General features: G+C 44.8%; 1 protein-coding gene across 1 annotated transcript in view; it reads right to left on the reverse strand.

The window, feature by feature from the left end:
- NDST1 (N-deacetylase and N-sulfotransferase 1) overlaps positions 1–23015 on the reverse strand; it is a 233821-nt gene that overhangs the window by 42821 nt on the left and 167985 nt on the right. The window contains exons 8-11 of the mRNA XM_082256097.1: positions 15540–15722; positions 7301–7397; positions 3764–3887; positions 2757–2931 (exon numbers count right to left, since the gene is read on the reverse strand). Of these exons, the coding sequence (XP_082112223.1) occupies positions 2757–2931; positions 3764–3887; positions 7301–7397; positions 15540–15722 (579 nt within the window). The remainder of the gene's footprint in view (positions 1–2756; positions 2932–3763; positions 3888–7300; positions 7398–15539; positions 15723–23015) is intronic.

The raw sequence follows: 23015 nt of genomic DNA on the forward strand, positions 1-23015 counted from the left end.
CCCTCCCTTACATCACAGTGCATCCACTTTACCATGTGCTGCTGCTGGGAAGAAGCTGGAGGCAGAGCTGAGAAGCAACAACTGCAGGGTCTGGAGGAGTCTTCTGAATGCTGAGACCAGTGGAGAGGAGGGGGTGCTGCGGCTGAACAGAGAGGTGAAGGATCTACAGGAGTAGTTGCATCTTCTCCCCTGCTGCCAACTGCTGAGTTGGGGGGGGGGGTCTCTCTGCAGTTGGAGGGGGAAGCACAGGATCTGGCAGAGGAGTTCTGTCCTCTCTGCTGCCATCTGCTGAGACAAGGTGAGGGCAGAGATGAGGGAGATGCAGCAGCTGCAGGAGAGGAGCAAGGGCCACATGAAATGGCCTGGAGGGCCGGATCAGGCCCGCGGGCCTTGTGTTTGACACCTGTGCCCTATACATTTGGGCTATTTCCCTGATGTGGGGCACTTCCTTCTTGCTTTCTCTACATGTATACACCACAGCCCGGACAAGCTCTTCTTAGCACTGGCACCCGGCTTCAATGTAAGTCACTGGAGATATGTGGGGTGATTGCTTTGTGCAACGCCCATAAGCTTTTCTACAAGTTATGATTACAAATATTGACATAAATTTTTAGCTTTGCTGAAGATCAACTGCAATTTTCGTTAGTGTTCACTGAACGCAGGTGCGCTGCAAGCAGCCTCTAAACAATTAGTACAAAGTGAGTTGGGAGCAGCTAGTACAGTGGGGATGTTCCCCACCCCCAAGTTCCATGTGGTTCTTTACAAGCAGGAGCAGCTTTCTTGGAGCTGTATGGCTGGGAAAGAAAGTGTGTTGCGTAGAAATATTCTACCCAGCAGATGGCGCCAGAGCTTAGTTCCACAGTTTAAACCAATTGCAAAGCAAAACCAATGGTAATGGAGAATAAAGATGCTCAGCGACCTACATAAATAAGGTAAAGGTCCTAATGCTCAGCCAAGTCACTTAAAGAGTCTTAAGAGACAGGGAAAATGCTGAGGCAATGCCAGCAGCCTTGGACATGGTAACTGCTCTACAGCTAACTCCTATTAGAACAGTTTGAAACGAGCCCCACGCAGAACCCAGTGCCCGAAGGTAACTTCCAAACAACATCCATCCAAACAGGGGCGGGACACATCACTACAAAAGCCAGACTGAACATCCATGCGAGTCTTGATTGCAGAAGAAAAAAACTATTTGAGAAGAAAATAAGGCAATAGCAAGAAATAGGCTAGTTATTAGTAGAGTAAAAGAAAACCACGAGCGTCGTGACCGCAAGCCCACACGGAGGAGACACGGCGGCCATCTTTTGGGTGGTTTACTGCGGAAGCCAAGCGGAATATGCTGGATGGAAAAATCTATTGACTGAGATGCTCGTTTTATCCAGCTTTTTGTAAGTGCTTTTAATCCCTATTTGTTGTGAATAAATCAAACGGTCTGCGCTATGATGGTGCCTTGTTCTTTATTTCATACTTACCCATGAATACTTGTTTGGATATTGCTGGACATGAGGAGGATCGCCTTGGGCTATATCAAAGATTTGGGCGTTTAGGATCCCTGTCATGGGGATCATCTCCATTCGGTAAGAGACAGTGTGAACAGGGTGTCTGGTGGTGGTTTCCTGGATTCACAGTTTGATTCATCTGACAATTTGGGACTTTTCACAGACTCTATACACTCAGTCGGTTTGAGTTGCTTTTAGGATTAGCGCTACATTGCTTACTATATTTTACTTTTGATCTGTTATTATTCCAGATTCTGTGTGGCTGTTTTCCAACTGATTTTATTGTGATTATATTTTAATCATTAGCTAGCGCAGCAATATACCCTTTTATAGTACTATCCTCTGCCCCTATTTACATCATCACACCACATTACGGTCCTCGGTCCCCCAATCCCCCCCCCCCTCCCCCACATTACAGTCCTTGGCCTTCCCCAATTTAAAGCGGGGTTCCACTCATTTTTGTGTTTATTAAAAGTCAGCAGCTTCAAAAAGTGTAGCTGCTGACTTTTAATAAACACACTCACCTGTCCCACAATCCAGCCGCCTGAAGCCTAGCTCCTCTCCCTCTCCTCTTGGCGGTGCCGGCATCTCTAGTGTGGGCACCCGCCTGTGACAGCTTACGGCTTCACAGCTCGGTGCACGCTGCGCGTTGTTAATGGTCAGGCAATCTTCTGGGACCTGTGACGTGTAACAGAAGATTGCAGTGAGGGAGGGGGAGAGGAGAACTTCCGCTTGAGCCGCCTAGGTGGTCCGAGCGGAATTGGGAGCACGGGTACCTGTCAAATCTAGGTACTCGCTCCCCCCCCCCCCCCAAAAAAAAGACATGCCAAATGTGGCATTTCAAGGAGTCAGGAGTATTTAAAGGGGAATCGTTAATGTTCCCCCCCCCCGCACACACACATTACAGTCCTCAAGTCGCCTACTTTAATGTCCTCAGCCCCCCCACTTTATTGTCCTCAGGGCCCCACCACATCACAGTCATCAACACCCCTCACATCACAGTCCTCAGGGCCCCCCCACATCACAGTCCTCAGCGCCCTCCCACATCACAGTCCTCAGCCTCCCCACTTTAATGTCCTCAGTTCCAAATATTTCCTTTGTCCATCAATGGATGAGAAAGAAATGTAATTTTCTGTTAAAGTGGATACATCAATAATGTAGAAAAAAAAAAGAAAAACGAAACACCATGGGTCTTTATATTGGTAAGAGGAAAAAATACACTAGAAGCTTGCATTAGTCATCTAACAAAAAGATTACCTGATACCAGGAGTAAGCGCGGTCTGCAGGATTAATAAGGATGGTGAGGAGTTTGGCTTTGGGGAGCAGTGCAGCCACACGCCTGGGAACTACTTCTGAATCAAAGTAGTTGGCGCTCTTCTCAAAGTACAAGTCTGAAGTGGTGTTGGATGGAATGGGAAAAAACTCCATATACCTGGAAAAACAAATACACATATTAAGTGCTGCTCGAGTTAGCTTGACGGGCTCTTACCTCATACTATAAGCTAGGTAGGAATACACCAGTGACTGCCACATAGAAATGTTTTTTTTTTTAAATCTTGCTAAACATATTGCAGGATCTTTAAGGGGATAAAACACAGGGAAATATGCACACATTGCAGAGATGTACTGCATATTTTCTTTTATTTTGCACTGATATATGCTTCAAGGTGGCATACGATGTTTGGACTGATGAGACACAAAGTCATGCCTAGCCAGGTATGCCAATTTCTTCACATAGCCTCCATCGGACTTGGAGGGAAACACCCCCTTTTCAACACAATTCCAAGTATTTAGGGCTCGTTCACAATTGTTTATCACGTGCTTTGCTCACCTGATAATACTGTGTTGGGGAGGGTTGCATTTTTACGCAGCATAATTTACCGCTCCGCACGTCACTAAACAGGTGCATAGCCTGAACAGAATGAAGTGTCATTTTGTTACACTTTAATAAAGTTTAAAAAAAAAAACGTGCTTTGCATTGTAACACAAAGCACCACCCTTACACAATGGACACCACATTTTAGTGTGGGAGTTGGTGTGAACAAGCCTTTTCAGCAATGAATCTGCCCCCCCCCGTCACCTTGTAAGGCTAAAAAAAAAAAAAAAATGCATGTTTCTATGTGATTCAATGTGTATTTTGGCATGCTTTAATCTGGGTTTTTCTGCATTTTTACACCCTCGAGAATGTACCAAAGCACAGGTATGTTTGGTTAATGGCTGTTTTAATAACAGCCACCGGCAAAAGAAAAATGGAGGAAGCCTACCAGTCAATTCCCTTGTGGTAATTCTGCCCATTGAAGAACTGGATTTCCTCAAAAGTCTCCGAACTAGGGTAGTTACTGCTCAGGTCTGGGTGCATTCCTAGGAAGAGGTATAATGCAGTGGTTCCTGCGAAGGCAGATGATAAAAACATTTTTCAATACTGCAATCCCATCAACTTTCTGTGAACATTACTAGAATGACATATACCAATATGGCAGGATATAAAAAGTTGCTTATAATATTTGAAGAGTGGTCTATAGACTAGATAAAGGTGTAATTTGATTACACTTCGGACACCTGTGTCTGTTGCCGGTGTCAAACAACGTTGAACATACGTTTTCTCCTATGTAATGAAGAGTGACATTGAAATTATGGTTATGTCCCATCTTTGGGAAACCATAGTGAACAGGTTAACACTTCGTAATTTGTCTGAGTGTTATTTTTCCTAGAGAGTTCTTGGCCAGCTATGACTTCAGGCAACCAGACAGACACATATAAGAGGGTCTAAAGCATGGGTGTCCAACCTTTTGGCTTCTCTGGGCCACATTGAGTGTATAGAAATGTTCTCGGGCCGCATATAAAATATATACCATAGTTAAGGTATATAAGTAATAAAATGCCGCTGCGCCCTTCCCGCACCGCCACGCTCCCCCCCCGCACTATCTTAACACAACTAGAGGATGATCAAATGAAATGGAAACAGTATACAGAGGTTTACTTCTTCTGAGCGATAATAAAGGAACACTCTAACCACCATGACCACTTCAGTGATTTGAAGTGGTCATGGTGGTAGGAGTCAAACACTGCACAGGCTCCCCTCTCCCCAACCCCCCCCCTCCGAGGCAGCCTCTGCCTACCGTTAGTTGGCAGCTGCTGTGCCCGTGCCCCCGACCCGACTTCCTTCCTCTCCAGCAAAAAAAAAAAAATTGCCAGGGGGCAGTGGGCCACATTGCCTGAGGTTCCGGGCCGCAGGTTGGACATGCCTGGTCTAAAGTTTGCAGCCAGTTGTACACTTCTGGCTTTACGGCAGTTTTTTTTTTTTTTTTTCGAACAATTTGGTGAAGGCCAGTTTCTTTTCCCTGTGCACAAATTCAGCCCCATAAAGGCACATTTTAATGGATTTGATGTGGAGGAACTCAAGTGGCTTGCATTGAACCCTGACCGCAATTTGATCAAACACCTTTTAGATGAACTGGAGTGCTAACTGTGAGCAAAGGTTTTCTTGTCCAACATGAATACCCAACCTCCATAATGCTTTTTTGGTTGAATGAGAGCAAATTCTTACACACACACTCCAAACTCTCGCAATCCAGCAATGTGCACAAGAGCCTCGGATCTCCCTCCTCATTGGCTGAGCCGCTGGCTCCCGCTGCTGTCAATCACAGCCAGTGAGCCAATGAGGAGAGAGAGAGAGAGAGAGGAAGGGAGAGGGCCGAGCCACGGCTCTGTGCGTAAATTGACACGCAGAACAGAGGCATGGGAGTGAGCCTGCCTGGGTGCCCCCAGAGCAAGCCGTTTGCTCTGTGGGCACTTGGCAGGAGGGAGGGGCCAAGAGCTCTGGTGGGGGACCCAAGAAGAGGAGGATGGGGGCTGCTCTGTCAAAAACCACTGTACAGAGCAGGTAAGTATAACATGTTTATTTATTTTTCTTTAAACTTGCATTTATAATTACTTTAAGAATTTAGGAAATGTAAGTAAAACTAGCTTTTTTACACATACAGATTTCATTCAACCCTTCTACAAATGTAGGACCTATCAGCAACCTCCTTTAAAACATGAAGAGACAATTCTAAAAGAACGTAAAAATGAAAAAAAAATATCAAAATAAGTTGCCTTGTATTGAACAAGGAAAAACAGAACTTAGCAGCTGAAAACATGAATTTTTAACAATAGGGACTGTTTAAAGACACTTAGACGGTCTGTGTTGACCATAGCTACCAAACTAGAACTATCAATTTTCAAACCTGTTGGAAGTCACTGTTGGCAACTTTATATCTGTCATTTTTACTGAATAAAATATTGAACAACACCGGAAAATACTGTTGGCATCAGTTTGCTATTCACAGATATTTACATTGTATGGAGTAAGCCAGGTTTCCTCAATCTAGAGCAGGGGTCTTCAAACTATGGCCCTCCAGTTGTTCAGGAACTACAATTCCCATCATGCCTAGTCATGTCTGTGAATGTCAGAGTTTTACAATGCCTCATGGGATGTGTAGTTCTGTAACAGCTGGAGGGCCGTAGTTTGAGGATCCCTGACCTAGAGGCTGAAATGTATTGCATTCAGTCCCTTTGGTACTTACGGTGACTCCCTCGACAGCTTGTGGTCAGAGATTTTCCTCCCTAGGTCCTTACTCCAGCCAACAAGATTCATTATAATGGTTTCTCCTAGTAAAATGGTTTTATTTGTTCACCAATTACTTTTTTCTTTGCTGCATTTTATTGGTGCACTTTTGTAATGGATCTTGCTTAGAGGAATGTGGCACCTGTAACGTTTAGGAGGGCTATGAGGAGCCCAATTGTGGAAGTTTTGATTTGCCTGTAACGTTCCCAGTCCCTGACAGTCTCCTGGAGCATGTGATCCAATCACTCCGGCAGTAGATCTGTAGTCTTTAGCCCCATACACACGTACCGATTGTCGGCCGTAAATATTTGGCCGACGACCGATCAGCCAATTGTAGGCTTGTTAGTATGATGCTTCCGACATCGCATTTTCGGCCGAACAGAATCTGTCGTGCAGGCATTAAAATTTTTGTTGGCCAACACCAGAACGGCCGATTGTTCGCCAGTCAGTACAGATTTCGGCCGACAGACAGCAGATTAGCAAGACTGGGCATGCTCAGAAAAGAAAAAAGACAAGGAAAGTTAACCATCACATGACATCACTTTTGCAGTCGGCTGTTGTTGGCCGACAAAATTAGTGTGCAGTCTTTTGCAGTTTTCAACAGACATGACAGCCCTGGACAAAAGACGGCCGATCGTTCGGCCGATGATCAGTACGTGTGTACGGGGCTTTTGACTATCTCCTGTACTGTGTTTGCATCTCTGACAGTTTTCTGTAGCATGATATATGATTATGTGTGGCCCATGGTGATGTCAGGGTCTGCACTCAAGCCAAGTTAGTTGCTCACTTCCGATCAACACTTCCACATAAACATCCACCGCGGCTGCCACACTTCCCAGCAGCTGTGCCAACCAATCAAGTGCTTGGCATTCATTCTGGTACATGGTCAGTCTATAACGGACTCCTCTTCTTTTCCCACATTATTTTCACCCACCTCCTGACATCCTGTACTAATCCTGGCTCCCGCTGCGCACACAGCACATCCTGTATTAATCTCAGTTTCCCCTCTTTTCATACTCTTTATCAAGTAGTAATCCTTCCTCTCGGTCTCCTCTGAAAAGCCCTGACTAATGATCCCCCTTCCCAGGGGATAAATATAACACAGTACATGAGAAGGTGTTACAAGCTGTACAAACACACACCATCAGAATTCTATCCCTTTGCTAGGCATTGGACGGGAGTATGGGAGAAATACCTGTTTTCTGAGGTCCGATTATAAGCAATTTGGGAAAGCGGTCACACGTCTTCTCCTTAGACCAAATGTCTTTATGGCGTTTATCCTCGCAAGGATCCTGTAGAAAAATCATAATTCTGTTACTGGACTATAAATCACAGAAACGGATTTCACTTGGGAAGGGGAAAAGTTGACCAGGCTGATTAATGGAGTCACTGGCCGGCAGATCATTTCCTTACCTTATTCTGTGTTCTAATCTAGTTTACTATGGGAAGCGATGATTGAGGTCTGCATTGAGTAACCCCTCTACTTCCCTAAGGACTTGCGGATTGCAGCAGCCTTGGCTGCTCTTCAAGTCCCAATCACTGTAAATGGCCAAGTGGTCAGAGAGAGCAAAATGGATGAATGGATCACGCTGGGATGTATAGAACGTTATTACCGCCAAGTCACTTTCAATATATAAAGCAGCAGGTAACATAAGGTGAAGTCTGCAAGTGTATGGCTCATTTCACAGATACAAAAAGAGCAACAAGACATTTTAGGCAGTAAATTATGCAAACACTAGGAGACAGACATGTATCATTTATACTGGCTTTTTCTCCCTTCAGGATAGGCCCAATTTTTTTTTTTAACTTTGGTGGAATTTAAAGCTAAACTGCAAGAAAACAACTAAATACATAGTTAAAATACAGTGCCTTGAAAAGGTATTTATACCCGTTTAAGTTTTCCACATTTTGTCATGTTACGTCAAAAAACGTAAATGTATTTTTTTATTTTTTTGTGATAGACCAGTGGTCTCCAAACTGGGGCCAGATGTAGCCCTTTGCTTGCCTTTACCTGGCCCTTAAAGGTATTATTCCTACCACTGACACCAACAATAAGGGCACTATTCCTTCCACTGACACCAACAATGGGATGCTATTCCTTCCACTGGCAACAAAAAATGGGGTATTTTTCCTTCCACTGACACCAACAATGGGACGCTATTCCCCCCACTGACACCAAAAGAGGGGCATAATTCCTGCCACTGACACCAACAATGGGGCATAATTCCTGCCACTGACACCAACAATGGGGCATAATTCCTGCCACTGACACCAATGGGGCATAATTCCTGCCACTGACACAAACAAAGGGGAATAATTCCTGCCACTGGCAACAAAAAATGGGGTACTGTTCCTTCCACTGACACCAACAATGAGACGATATTACCTCCACTGACACCAACGATGGGGCGCTATTCCTTCCATGGACACCAACAATTGGGCATTATTCCTCCCACTGACACCAACGATGGGGCACTATTCCTTCCACTGACACTAGCAATGGGACGCTATTCCTTCCACTGACACCAACAATGGGGCATAATTCCTGCCACTGACACCAACAAAGGGGAATAATTCCTGCCACTGGCAACAAAAAATGGGCATTATTCCTGCCACTGACACCAACAAAGGGGCACTATTCCTGCCACTAGCAACAAAAAAATGGGAAACTATTCCTTCCACTGACACTAGCAATGGGGCCCTATTACTGCCACTGACACCAACAATGGGGCATAATTTCTTCCACTGACACCAACAATGGGAATCTATTCCTTCCACTTACAACAAAAATGGGGCACTATTCCTCCCACTGACACCAATTATTTCTCCCCCTAATACCAAAGATGATGCATTGTTTATTCCCACTGGGCACAGTGTAGCCCCCCTAAAGTCTTAAGGACAGTAGACTGGCCCTTTCTTAAAAAAGTTTGGAGACCCATGTGATAGACCAACACAAAGTGGCACATGATTGTCAAGTGGAAGGAAAATGATAAACAGTTTTCAAATTTTTTTTACAAATAAATATCTGGAACGTGTGGCGTACATTTGAATTCAGCCCCCCTGAGTCAATACTTTGTTGAACCACCTTTCAATGCAATTACAGCTACAAGTCTTTTTGGGGATGTCTCTACCAGCTTTGCACATCTAGAGAGTGACATTTTTGTCCATTCTTCTTTGCAAAATAGCTCAAGCTCTGTCAGAATAGAAATTAGAAATTTTAAAGTCCTGCCACAGATTCTCAATTGAATATAGGTTTGGACTTTGACTGGGCCATTCTAACACATGAATATGCTTTGATATAAAGCATTTCATTGTAGATCTGGCTGTATGTTTAGGGTCGTTGTCCTGCTGGAAGGTGAACCTCCGCCCCCCAGTCTAAAGTCTTTTGCAGACTCTAACAGGTTTTCTTCTAAGATTGTCCTGTATTTAGCTCCATCCATCTTCCCATCAACTCTGACCGACTTCCCTGTCGAAGAAAAACATCCCCACAACATGATGCTGCCACCACCATGTTTCACAGTGGGGAAGGTGCGTTCAGGGTGATGTGCAGTGTTAGTTTTCCGCCACAGATAGCGCTTTGCTATTAGGCCAAACTGCAAACGGGACTTATGGCTTTTAACAATGGCTTTCTTCTTGCCACTCTTCCATAAAGACCAGATTTGTGGAGAGCACAACTAATAGTTGTCATGTGGACAGATTCTCCCACCTGAGCTGTGGATCTCTGCAGCTCCTCCAGTGTTACCATGGGCCTCTCTTGGCTGCTTCTCTGATTAATGCTCTCCTTGCCCAGCCTGTCAGTTTAGGTGGACGGCTATATCTTGGTAGGCTTGCAGTTATGCCATACTCTTTACATTTTTTGATTATGGATTGAACAGTGCTTCTTGAGATGTTCAAAGCTTGGGATATTTTTTTTAAAACCGGACCCTGCTTTAAAACTTCCCCACAACTTTATCCTTGACCTGTCTGGTATGTTCCTTGGCCTTCATGATGCTGTTTGTTCACTAAGGTTCTCTAACAAACTTCTGAGGGCTTCACAGAACAGCTGTATTTATACTGAGATAAAATCACACACAGGAGGACTCTATTTACTAATTAGGTGACTTCTGAAGGAAATTGGCTCCACTAGATTTTAGTTGGGGGTATCAGAGTAAAGGGGGCTGAATACAAATGCATGCTATACCTTTTCAGATATTTGTAAAAAAAATGGAAAACCATTTATCATTTTCCTTCCAGTTCACAATTATGTGCCACTTTGTTTTGGTATATCACATAAAGTGCCAATAAAATACATTTACCCAACATGACAAAATGTGTAAAATTTCAAGGGGTATGAATACTTTTTCAAGGCACTGTACAGAAGTTGTCTAACTTGTAAATGATTTGTACTTTCTGTAGATTTAAAAGTGGTTTTAAACCCTCACGTATACTGAAGTGACTGGCATCAGCTAATTGGAGGGAAGGGACACACTCCCCTCCACACAGCACAGAGGAACAGAGCTGAGGCGGTCAATCAACTGGAGCTCCCACCTTTGTCACCATTTTTTCTCTTGGTGTCAGGAACGAGGCAGCGACACGCAAAAGACCTTACACAGTCAGATCAATGGTCTGACCTTTCTTTACTGCAGTTAAGCAATACAGCTAGGTTACCTCTCTGTCCCCAGCCTGCAACTGGATGAAAATTTATGGGGTGTATTTTATACCTGCCTGAAGTTCAGTTTTAAAGCTCCAGCTTTTGATACGTTATATATTTTGTTTGGGCCAAAGTGGCCCAAACTACCTATGTCCCTAACACGTCAGGCCGTGGATGTGCTGTATAAACTGTATGTAGCTGAGGTAACATACAGCATACCGCACTGTGTTCCATGTTCAAGCCGAGACTTCCGGTCTCATACCTGGAACACAGTAGAGTCTATCTGATTAGCGCTCAGCCATTCAGAGAAAGCGATGTATTCTACCAATAAATACAAAGCTTCAGAGTCAGAGAGGCAGGCTTATGATGTAACAACCTCTGAAACAGCCAACCAGAGGAAGCTTTGATTTCATTGCTAGACTACATCGCTTTCTCAGAATGGCTGAGAGCCGATCAGATAGACCTTACTGTGTTCTGGGTATGAGACAGGTCTCGGTTAGAACACAATGCAGTATGCTGTATGTAGCCTCAGCTACATAAAGTGTATACAGTACATCCAGTGGCCTCACATGTTAGTGAGGGACATAGTTCGTTTGGGACAGCTTGGCCCAAACAAACTATATAAAGTGTATCAAAAGCTGGAGTTCAGTTTTAATGTTCTGGTAAAACAAATCTTCAAACTGTATTAAATACAAAGTAATGAAAATAACGAATATTGATGAGGAATTCCAGAAAATAAGCCTTAGTTGGGGAAGCAGAGAACACGTTAAAATTAGGGATAGATCGATATGTTTTTTTCAGGGCCGATACCGATATTTTGGTCACAACGTATCGGTATCAGCCGATATGGGTCAATATATCGTACATTTAAAGTTTTGAAAAATAAAAGACAATTTTTGACAAAAATCTGGTACTGAACATTTTAATTTCTGTTTAATGCTGAATGGCTGGCTTGCTGGCTCCCTGTAGTGGGTGGCTGGCTGGCACCCTGTGGTGGGTGGCTGGCTGGCACCCTGTGGTGGGTGGCTGGCACCCTGTGGTAGGTGGCTGGCACCCTGTGGTAGGTGGCTGGCTGGCACCCTGTGGTAGGTGGCTGGCTGGCACCCTGTGGTAGGTGGCTGGCTGGCACAGGGGCTGTGGGTGGGTGGCTGGCTGGTACAGGGCCTGTGGGTGGGTGGCTGGCTGGTACAGGGCCTGTGGGTGGGTGGCTGGCTGGTACAGGGCCTGTGGGTGGGTGGCTGGCTGGCTGATACAGTGCCTGTGGCTGGCAGGTACAGGGCCTGTGGGTGGCTGGCTGGTACAGGGCCTGTGGGTGGCTGGCTGGCTGATACAGTGCCTGTGGCTGGCAGGTACAGGGCCTGATGGCAGCTGGCTGGTTCACTGGTACAGTGCCTGTGGCTGGCTGGTACAGGGCCTGTGGATGTGGGTGGGTGGCTGGCATCGGGCTGCTGTGGGTGGGTGTATGGCTGTGATACTATTCCCGACTCCAGACAAGGCTGTCCAAGGCGAGGGAGTTGGTCTAAAAAGGCAGAATGATGTAAAAAAAAAACATCGGCAATATCGGCCAGTTCCGGGGGTCAATACTCGGTCTGTCCCTAGTTAAAATCCTTAGCTCCAAACCCGAGAGCGGATCTAAAAAGGCTCACTAAAAGTGTTAGGTATTAAAGTACACATAATGCAAAATAATACTTACCTTACACCCCAGATTCTAGATTTTTCTTTTTTGGGCATTTGTGACATCACTGGGCCCCACCATGTGATCCAGGAAAGCTCGGGATCCCAAACTGCATGGGAAGATATTCTAGCAATATGCAGGAATGCATTTTTGTGGGATTTGGGATACTTTGCTTTCCCATGTTTCTGCGAGAAGGTCCAGTGATGTCCCCCTTGCTATGGCAACCTTGCCAGAATTTAGGGGGGGGGGGGCTAGTATTTTTACAACTTCCATAAATTTAATTTTTTTCATTGCTTTCACTGAGCATTTTTTATTCATGGAATAAGGCTGCAATATAAGCAGAATTTTCATCCAAGCTTTATGCAGTGAAATTAGATTTTCTTGGCGTGAGATTTTGCAATTAACAGATTGTGGCAAAGGCCATAAGTGATATAATAAAACAGAGTTCATCCAATCACACCAACTATAAACCCTTGGGTGGCATTTTCCTTTAAACGTGCATTACTTAGATGCAGGAATCAATATTTCTAAGTGCCTGAGCAATGGTACCGGTCTCGGTGTCAGTGCATACACAGATAGGCTTGAATCATCATCTATGAGAATATATCCTGTCCATTACAGGATGCACTTTATGGATACTGCTTTAGCTACATGACTGGCAAAGGATGCTATAACACAACAATACAGCTGTTTGGTTCAAGCTATTATTCTTTAGGTATGTTTAAAGGTTCTACACCAACACACCTACTGATGCTAACCAGTAAACTTATCTTCCAGATCATAGCAACAGTGTACAGAAAGGGGCCTACAGCCTCAGCAGCAATAACGTCACAGCAGCTACTTTTCTGTAACGTCATACAAATGCCATTTTCTCTGCAAAATGAGTTTGTAGATATAGATACATCTACTTCTGAAGTCATGTGTGAATCTGAACCACTGGTCTACAGCAAAGTAGGGGCCAGTTATCACGATTTCATCAATGCAAGACATGAACGCCACTTTTTATGGCTGAGATTTGTATGTACACTGAAAAACAACTTCCCAAGTGGCCCATAATGGATACAACTTCCCAAGTGACCCATAATGGATTCTTATTTTGAATTTGCAAGGCAGACCACATATAAATTTATGTATTAAACCACACCTGTAGTTTTTGAAAAAATTATTATTTGGATTTCCAACTTCCATAAATTACTAAAGCCAGCCATTGACGGAGCGTTGCAGGAAAGAAAATATCTCTCGATTTCCCCATCAACACAGAGAATATTAATGGGGGAATCCCTCCTGCTCAGCCATTGTGTTCTACCTGTGGGGAAAGCCGCCCCCGCCAGGAGAACACAGTGATTATTGCTACACTAGACACTAGCAATAATCGCATGTAAAATCCAACTGGCGGTTTGTACCCAAGTTGGTTGATCAACTTGGGTACATTCAGTCTGCCCATACATGGTTCGAATCTCGGCCGGTTCCTGCTGAACTGGCCGAGATTTGAACTGTCCAAGACCAGCTTAAGGTGTGAGGGCATTTTAGAAGGTCATTAATAAAGCCCAACTCTGCCTCCCCCTTCCCCACCAAAAACAATACAATGTGAAATTACAAGTGGCTATTTCCACACCTCACACAGGCATTGTCCTATGTTGTCACAATTCAAAAACAATCCCAGAGAGACATCATGCAGCCACCTCTGGAGTGCATGCAGATAGGAAGTGTCTGCAAAGGGGTGATTAATAAGTGAAAATATGCATTTTATTCTTTTTTTTTTTGCGATACAGTTTTTTGACAAGCTAAATGTTATTCAGCTAAGGTTTACATCTGCTTTAAGTATGAAACTGCTAAGATGCATTAGGGCCTTAATCATACAGGCAATGACATACATTCATTTATAGGACATTTATAAACGCATATAAAGATTTTTGTTGGTATAATTTGCACTTTGTTTTTAAAAGCGTTTAAAAAAAATGTAATTCAATGCACCCAGGGGCAATTAAGGCTGCATTCACATGTCAGCGTAGCGATCGCGGGAAGAATCACCGCGATTCTGCCCGCGATCCGGAAATCATTGCAAATCGCGGGACGCCTGTGCGTTGCCCGTGATTTGCAATAGCACCCCAAACGCTGTGCGATGTTGCTACGATTTGCGCCTACCGAATCGCGGTAATATCGCGCAAAAAAAATTGCGGGACGCATGACGCCCAAAAAAAGGTACAAGAGCTTCTTTGGGGCGTTATGCGTCCCGCGATTTTTTTTGCGCGATGTTACCGCGATTCGGCAGGTGCAAATCACGGAAACATCGCACAGCGTTTGGGGTGCTATTGCAAATCATGGGCAACGCACAGGCGTCCCGGGATTTGCAATGATTTCCGGATCGCGGGCAGAATCAGAAACAGCCAGTCAACACACTATGGAAGACTCTGTGATGGGGGAAGCTTTGTGATGATTGGGGGGGCTCTCATGTGCTTGGGAGACTCTGAAGTAAATAGGGGACATGAGACATAAAAGGGGGGACTCTGACGTGAAGTTATAGTGATATTAAAAGTCTTGTTTTTTTCCTATGAAAATTAACAAACATGTCATACTTACCTGCTCTGTGCAGTGGCTTTGCACAGAGCAACCCAGATCCTCCTCTTCTCAGGTACCCTGCAGGAGCACCTTGTTCTGGGGGCCCCCAAGCCATGGCTTTGCATGTCCATTAACACACTGAGCGGTAGCTCGGCCCTGCCCCCTCCCTCTCCTTATTGGCTAACTAGCTGTCTCAGCCAATGGTGAGTGGGAGTCCCCAGAAAGCCAACGCTCTCATGCATCGCTGGATCGTGATGGGGTTAGGTAAGTATTGGGGGGGGGGCTGCTGCTTTTTTTACCTTCATGCATAGAATGAATGCGTGAAGGTAAAAATCCTTGAGCCTTTAGAACCACTTTGATTTTGTCAAGGTGGTTGTGTACATCATCCCAAGCTCGGGATGTCAAAAAGGAGGGAGCCAATAAGCCACCCATAAAAGAAAATTCATGGTTTGTCACGAACAAGTCCCTTAGTAATTTCTAGGACACTGTATTCAGATTACAAGCACTATTTCAATATTAATTCTTGATCATATTGAAAAGTTATTTTATCCAGGCAATGTGTTTTCTTACCTGCCACAAGGGGTCCTTCTCCTCTGGGAATATCTGGAAATACTTGTGAGCAAGCTCTACAGGAGGAAGAGTCTGCAGCTTGAGGTTCGTCCAGGTGTTGAGAAACTGCACCAAATGCTTGAAAGTGTACAGGCCTAGGCGGTCATTGCCATAGTTAGATAAGTGGGTCATGAAAATGCTGATCTGAAACAACATTGCATCACACAAAGTCAGAAGACAGAGAAAATGCAAACCATGCATAAACAAAAACAAAGTTCAGAAACAAAAAGGTAGAAAACGAAAGCAGACAAAGTTATAAATGAAAACCTATTATAATGTTGAGCAAAAAATAATAAAATGATAAGAAAACACATTATATACACATCACCCTTTTTACAGGAAGCCAGTATTGAGAAAACATGCCATTGCTCTCCTCTACTGAAAATGCTTGGCCTTCATACTGATCCAATGGCTTTAAAGTCCCACTGCAGGAAAATAAAAAAATCCACCCTTGCAGTGAAGCCTGCTGGCACTGCGAGGGTTAATTGCTCATTATGCCTAGTGGAGAAGAGGCTCTATCACCTACCATTGGTCCAAGGGTGGATTATTAAATTTTCCTGGAGTTGGGTTTTAATACTTTTAGGCCTCATGCACACAGGACGTTTTTACAGCTGCTGTTTTTGGCGTCAGACGTTTTTTTCTGCAGCCAGTAAACTCACCAGCATGTTATCCTATGTGTCCATGCACACACAGGCTATTATCAGCAGTTTTTGGCAGGGGCATTTTTCTGGCTGGGAAACAAACCCCAGAACTAGTGGGTTTTAAGAGGAGTTTTTCAGCTGTAAAAACGCTCTAACTCTGATAAAAGTTTAAAAATGCTAAACAAATGCAAAAAAACGTGGCTATTCAGCGTTTTTGAGTCATAAGCTTTTATGGTAGTATAATTTTGCTTAAAAAAGAAAAAGCTAAAAAACGCTGAAAACCGCTACTGCAAAACACTTTACAGCTACAGCTTTCTACAGCTAACGCTACTGGCTTTTTTTTATAAGGTCCAGTGTGCATGAGGCTTTAGGTTCACAAACCCAAAACAATTATGCAGATCAGAAGTCTTTGATCTGGCTATCAGCATGCTTGTCTCAGGCTTGTGGCTCACAAGATCGAAGACAGACAGCCAGGCAACTAGTATTTTCTAGTTTCTAGGTCAGCAATGGTAACCTACATAATTATCTTTTTATTGGATTCTTTGAGAAGAGCATTCAAGTGCAGAGTAGTCTTCTGCGGTAGAGACCCCTCTGTGTATCAACATAAAGGGATTCTCCTTATGCAACAATCCTACTTTGTCTAGACCAGTGGTTCTTAACCTTGTTGGAGGTACTGAACCCCATCAGTTTAATATGCGCATTCACCGAACCCTTGTTAATTGGAAAAATAAAATATGATTTTTTCAAATTCAAAACATAGGTATATATGTAGGACGGTATATATTTATACATAGGTGCACAAAATGAACAAAACCATTAAAGAACAAAACCATTGCATTAATACTGACCGCTGACCATTTGCATTAACACTGACCGCTGACCATTTGCATTAATACTGACCGCTGACCATTTGCATTAACACTGACCGCTGACCATTTGCATTAACACTGACCGCTGACCATTTGCATTAACACTGACCGCTGACCATTTGCATTAACACTGACCGCTGACCATTTGCATTAACACTGACCGCTGACCATTTGCATTAACACTGACCGCTGACCATTTGCATTATTACTGACCGCTGACCATTTGCATTAACACTGAGCGCTGACCATTTGCATTAATACTGAGCGCTGACCATTTGCATTAATACTGAGCGCTGACCATTTGCATTATTACTGAGCGCTGACCATTTGCATTATTACTGAGCGCTGACCATTTGCATTAATACTGAGCACTGACCATTTGCATTACCAACCAACTAACCAAAAAAAAAAAAAAAGGCTCTCCTAACTTAAAAAAAAAAAAAAAATGCCATACCAATACTGCACACTCACTCACTGTGTATAACTGTTATACACAGTGGGTGGGTGCCTTTTTAGTAAAACACTTCTCTGCCGAGAACACGACAGCGCCACATCTACCTACCTTAGTCCTCCTGATTCTGGGCTGGCTGCTGCGCTGGCCTAGTAGTGCGTGGCCTGCTCTGGCCTGGGTCTGGTGCCAGACTGGTGTCAGACTCACTCAATGAGTCACTTGAGTGAGCCACCACTCACTAAGCCTCCTCCTAGGCCTAGGAGTTGGACCTCTCTCCCCTCTAGTCTCCGAGTCCCCGCTCTCACTCTGCTCAGTCTGTCCTTTGTCCTCGCCGTCAGTGCACTGACTCACAGTGTGTTAGTGTCACATGACATGTGAATCACTCCGCCAGGTCCAGTCTCTGTACTGTGGGGATGTTGTGTGTTTCCATGATGACGGCGCGGAGCGGGAGCGGAAGGACATGCCCGAAATTGGAGAAATAGTCCCTGACAGTGAAGTGGTACTAGCGGAGGGTGTGCGTGTCATCACGAATCATATGAGTCCTCCGCCGAACCCCAGAGACTGACTCACCGAACACCTGGGGTTCGATCGAACCCAAGTTAAGAACCACTGGTCTAGACTGTAGTGTCAGAATTCACCTGTTGCACCACCTGCAAGTAAACATTGGTATTGCAACATGACCAGTGAATAATATTATTAAAGCACAACCACAACTCTCACTACACTGGAACTGCCACATTTTTGTTTTAGAGTAATGGTCTCCAAACTGCGGCCCTTTGCTCACCTTTATCCGGCCCCTTGAGCACTATTGCTTCCACTGATATGGGTCACTATTCTGCCAACTGACATCAACAAGGGGGCACCATTTAACCCAATGGCACCAACAATGGGGCACTATGCCTCCCAATGATACCAACAATGGGGCACTATGCCTCCCAATGATACCAACAATGGGGCACTATGCCTCCCAATGATACCAACGATGGGAGCACTATTTCTCCCCCAATCCAAAATGTGGTGATGTTTTCTCCCACTGATGCCAGGAAAATTTCCACTCCCAATGGCCACAGTTCAGCTCCCCTAAAGTCTGAAGGACCCTTGTTTAGAAAAAACTTGGAGACCCCTGTTTTAGAGCACTGAAGAATATGAACCTCAATTAGGTCTTCATTGCTGACTGTTTTCTCAAGAGATTTCCTCTCAATTCCTACCCCAGAAACAAAGACAGGAAGATTTAGAATTTCTTTCTAAAATGAGGGTATCTTTGACAGCTGTCAACGAAAACTAGTGTCCCCTGTTATTAGATTTTGCCTCACCTCCAGTTTCAATGACAGCTGAAAATGTTTTAAATTCCATTGACTTTGTTACTGTAACAAAGACTGAACCAGACCTTTTTTTTACAGTAGTTTGTGAACGGCAGCAAGAAGGGCGTTCCAGCATAACCTTTAGGTGTGTTCCATGGTCACAAGATTAAAAAGGGAATGCTGTGGACTAGTAATGTATACAGTCTGGATAGACAGACAAGCCATGTTCCCCTTTATGCATCTCAATGTATACATTTTCAATCTTGAATACAGTGTAACTTTAAGTGCCCGTTCACATACGAGCGACGCTACTTGGAGGTCGCGGTGCGAGCAGCGCGCCGCGACCTCGGAGCGGCCGCCACGGACTTCATAACATTGAAGTCTATGGCGGTCGCCTCCTGGTCGCCCCAAAGAAGCTTCAGACCTTTTCTAAGTCGGAGCGACTTGTGTCGCTCCTATTACAACGGGTCCGCAGCTTCCCTATGGGAGGCGACCTACGGCGACCTGTGAGGCGACCAGGTCGCCTCAGTGTGAACCGGGACTAACACTGTGGGGTTGATTTACTAACTGGAGAGTCCAAAATCTGGTGCAGCTCTACATAGAAACCAATCAGCTTCCAGGTTAATTTGTCAAAGTCTAATTAACCACTTGCCGCCCGTCATATAGCAAAATGACATCGGCTAAGTGGTTGCACTATCCTGACTGGGCGTCATATGGTGGCAGAGCGGCGATCGGTGGTGCGGTGTGTCACTCTGACACACCGCATCTCCGATCCCGGTAAAGAGCCTAATGACGTAGGCTCTTTACCATCTGACCAGCTGTGTCCAATCACAGCTGGTCATATAGTAAATAGGAAGTGCCGTTGATCGGCTTTCCTCAGCTTGCGCCTGACAGGTGCAAGTAGAGGAGAGCCGATCGGCGGCTCTCCTGACAGGGGGGGGGGGGGTCTGTGCTGGTAATCAGAGCATTGATTACCAGTGAAGACCCTTGGGGGATGCCACTAGGGATTGCCCACCCATGGCCACAAAGGATGCCCACCCATAGCCACCAGGGATGCCAATCAGTGCTCAGGGAGCCTGCCAGTGCCCTCCTCATCAGCGTTGCCCATCATTGCCATCAGTGCTGCCTACCAGTGCCCATCTTTGACATCAGTGCCCATTAGTGCCGCCTATCAATGCCCACCAATGCTGCATATCAGTGCTACCTATCAGTGCCACATATCAGTGCCCCTCAGTGCTGCATATCAGTGCTGCCTATCAGTGCCCATCAGTGCTGCATATTAGGCTCCGTTCACATGTCAGCGTATGGATCGCGGGCAGAACCGCCGCGGTTCCGCCCACGATCCGGAGATTATTGCAAATCGCGGGACGCCTGTGCGTTGCCCGTAATTTGCAATAGCCCCCCAAACGCTGAGCGATGTTGCCGCGATTTCCGCCTGCCGAATCGCCTATCAATGCTGCATATCAGTGCTACCTATCAGTGCCACATATCAGTGCCCCTCAGTGCTGCATATCAGTGCTGCCTATCAGTGCCCATCAGTGCTGCATATTAGGCTCCGTTCACATGTCAGCGTATGGATCGCGGGCAGAACCGCCGCGGTTCCGCCCACGATCCGGAGATTATTGCAAATCGCGGGACGCCTGTGCGTTGCCCGTAATTTGCAATAGCCCCCAAACGCTGAGCGATGTTGCCGCGATTTCCGCCTGCCGAATCGCGGTAACATCGCGCAAAAAAAAAATCGCGGGACGCATTACGCTCCAAAGAAGCTCTTGTACTTTTTTGGGCGTAATGCGTCCCGCGATTTTTTTTGCGTGATGTTACCGCGATTCGGCAGGCGGAAATCGCGGCAACATCGCTCAGCGTTTGGGGGGCTATTGCAAATCAACGGGCAACGCACAGGCGTCCCGCGATTTGCAATAATCTCCGGATCGCGGGCGGAACCGCGGCGGTTCTGCCCGCGATCCATACGCTGACATGTGAACGGAGCATTCCTGTCTCATCATCAGTGCCACCCCATCAGTGCAGGAAAAAAAAAACATTTATTTACAAAATTTTATAACAAACAAAAAAACTTTTTTTTTTTTTCAAACTTTTCGGTCTTTGTTTAGCAAAAAAAGAAAATACCCTGCAGTGATCAAATACCACCAAAAGAAAGCTCAATTTGTGGGGGGAAAAAAATAGATAAATTTGGTTTAGGTACAGTGTTGCATAACCGCAAAATTGTCATTCAAATTGCAACAGCGCTAAAAGTTGAAAATTGGCCTGGGCAGGAAGGGGGTGAAAGTGCCCTGTATTGAAGTGGTTAAACAAGCTGAAGTTAGAAGCAGATTGGCTACAATTCTCAGCTGAACCAGATTTGGCACTCTCCCATTTTAACAAGTCAACCCCTGTCCCCCTTACGCAGAGCTTTATACAACAGTGTTGCTCTTCTCCATTCCTTAAACACCTCTGCAAATGTCCACATACTTGCTAAATTTGTTGGCAGTTTGTTGCTGTCCACCAGCCTTCAAAAACAGCAATCTGCCACCAGATTTCAATTGATTCTATTTTAGTTCAATCTCAGTTTGAGTTTTGCATGACTATGAATAGAATTGTGACAACACAGAGGTTTAAAGATATGCTGCAACCTAGATAAGTCATGTCATTCATTTACGGTATACATTTATTGGCATAGGCTTTCCCATCGCTAACTTCATCATTTAATATTGTATCTATATTATCTAGATATGAGATTATCCAAAATCCTGTCATACTATGGAAGAACCAATGAATTTGCATTCTGCTGCCAAAAGTTGTTCTAGGTCCATGATATAATTAATTTCCAACACCTAAATCTGCTAAAGTAGAAATCTAAGTGGACCTCCAGTGGCGAGGAATGGCAGCCCTGACTACAGGTACAAAATGGTGGAGAATTTTTTTTTTTTTTTTAACAGATTTAATGGAACGAGGAAATATAGCTAGCAGGACGATTTGGGTTTTATTCTGAATTATTGTCCCTGTTACTCTATGGTAAATATTTAGAATAGATTCCCGTAATCGTTTAATGGGAGGTTATTTTGACCAGATACAGGTGATATTTTCACCTGAACCTTGGCAACGACAACAGATTCAGTTCTGAACAACCAGATATTCACAATTGCATTGGAAATAAATCAAAATCACTGCATGCTTGTTGAAAGACTATTTGCGGTAAAATGGAAACAATTTACTCGGTGGTTTGGATACCCAGATGTTCTTTACCGATTTTAAAAACACTGAAGAACATCTGGGGACCTTTACCACCAGGAAAATTGTTTCCATTTTACTGCAAATAGTCTCTCAACAAGCACGCAGTGATTTCCATTGATTTCCAATGCATTTGTGAATATTTGGTCGCTCAAAACTGTTATTCAGTTTTGAGTGAACAGACATTCACAATTGCATTGGAAATCAATCAAAATCACTGCATGCCAATTAAAAAGCAGAACTACCAAGTGTATGCGCAACATAGTACTGCATATTTGCAAGTTCTATTCCTCTGCCTAAAGTGAGTGAATACTTGTTTTTATGCAGGTACCAAGTACCGAATCTGGCAAGAAGGGAAAACTTGCCCTGTTAAGGTAACCCATGCCATTCCTTTTGCTATTCCATCCAACATGATCTGTGCATAGAGCCTGTTGTATACTCGTTATTGCTCCCTCACTCATGTCACAGCTCCAAGGCCTCTTTTAAACGGGCGTTCTGGGAGTGCGTTCTGCTCAGCGGGGGATCGATCCGCCGATCCCCACTGAGCAGGCAGATGACAGCTCAGTTTCCGCTCTGTGTGCAGAGATGGAGCTGTCAGATCCCCGCTGTCCTCTATGGAAAGATCGGATGAGAACGGACCTCCTTTCTTTCTCATCCGATCTGATCCTCCAGACGGATGGAAAATAGGGTTTCCATCCGTCCGGATTTCACAGACAGGATTGGATCGGAGAGCAGCGGGTGTCAGCGGACATGTCTCCACTGACATTCGCTGCCCCATAGGGATGCATGGAGCATCCAATCAGGTCTGCCTGGAAAACTGACAGGCGGATCGGATCACCAGTGCGAAAGGGGCCTTTCAATCCCTAAGACAGCAGCTGTGAAAACTCTGTGCAAAAAAACAACTTTATTTTTAGAAGTCAGATTTGCAAAACCTGTGTTGAATAAGTCTG

Source organism: Pelophylax lessonae, assembly GCF_965119305.1.
Source record: "Pelophylax lessonae genome assembly, chromosome: 4".
In the NCBI taxonomy this organism is placed as follows: Eukaryota; Metazoa; Chordata; class Amphibia; order Anura; family Ranidae; genus Pelophylax; species Pelophylax lessonae.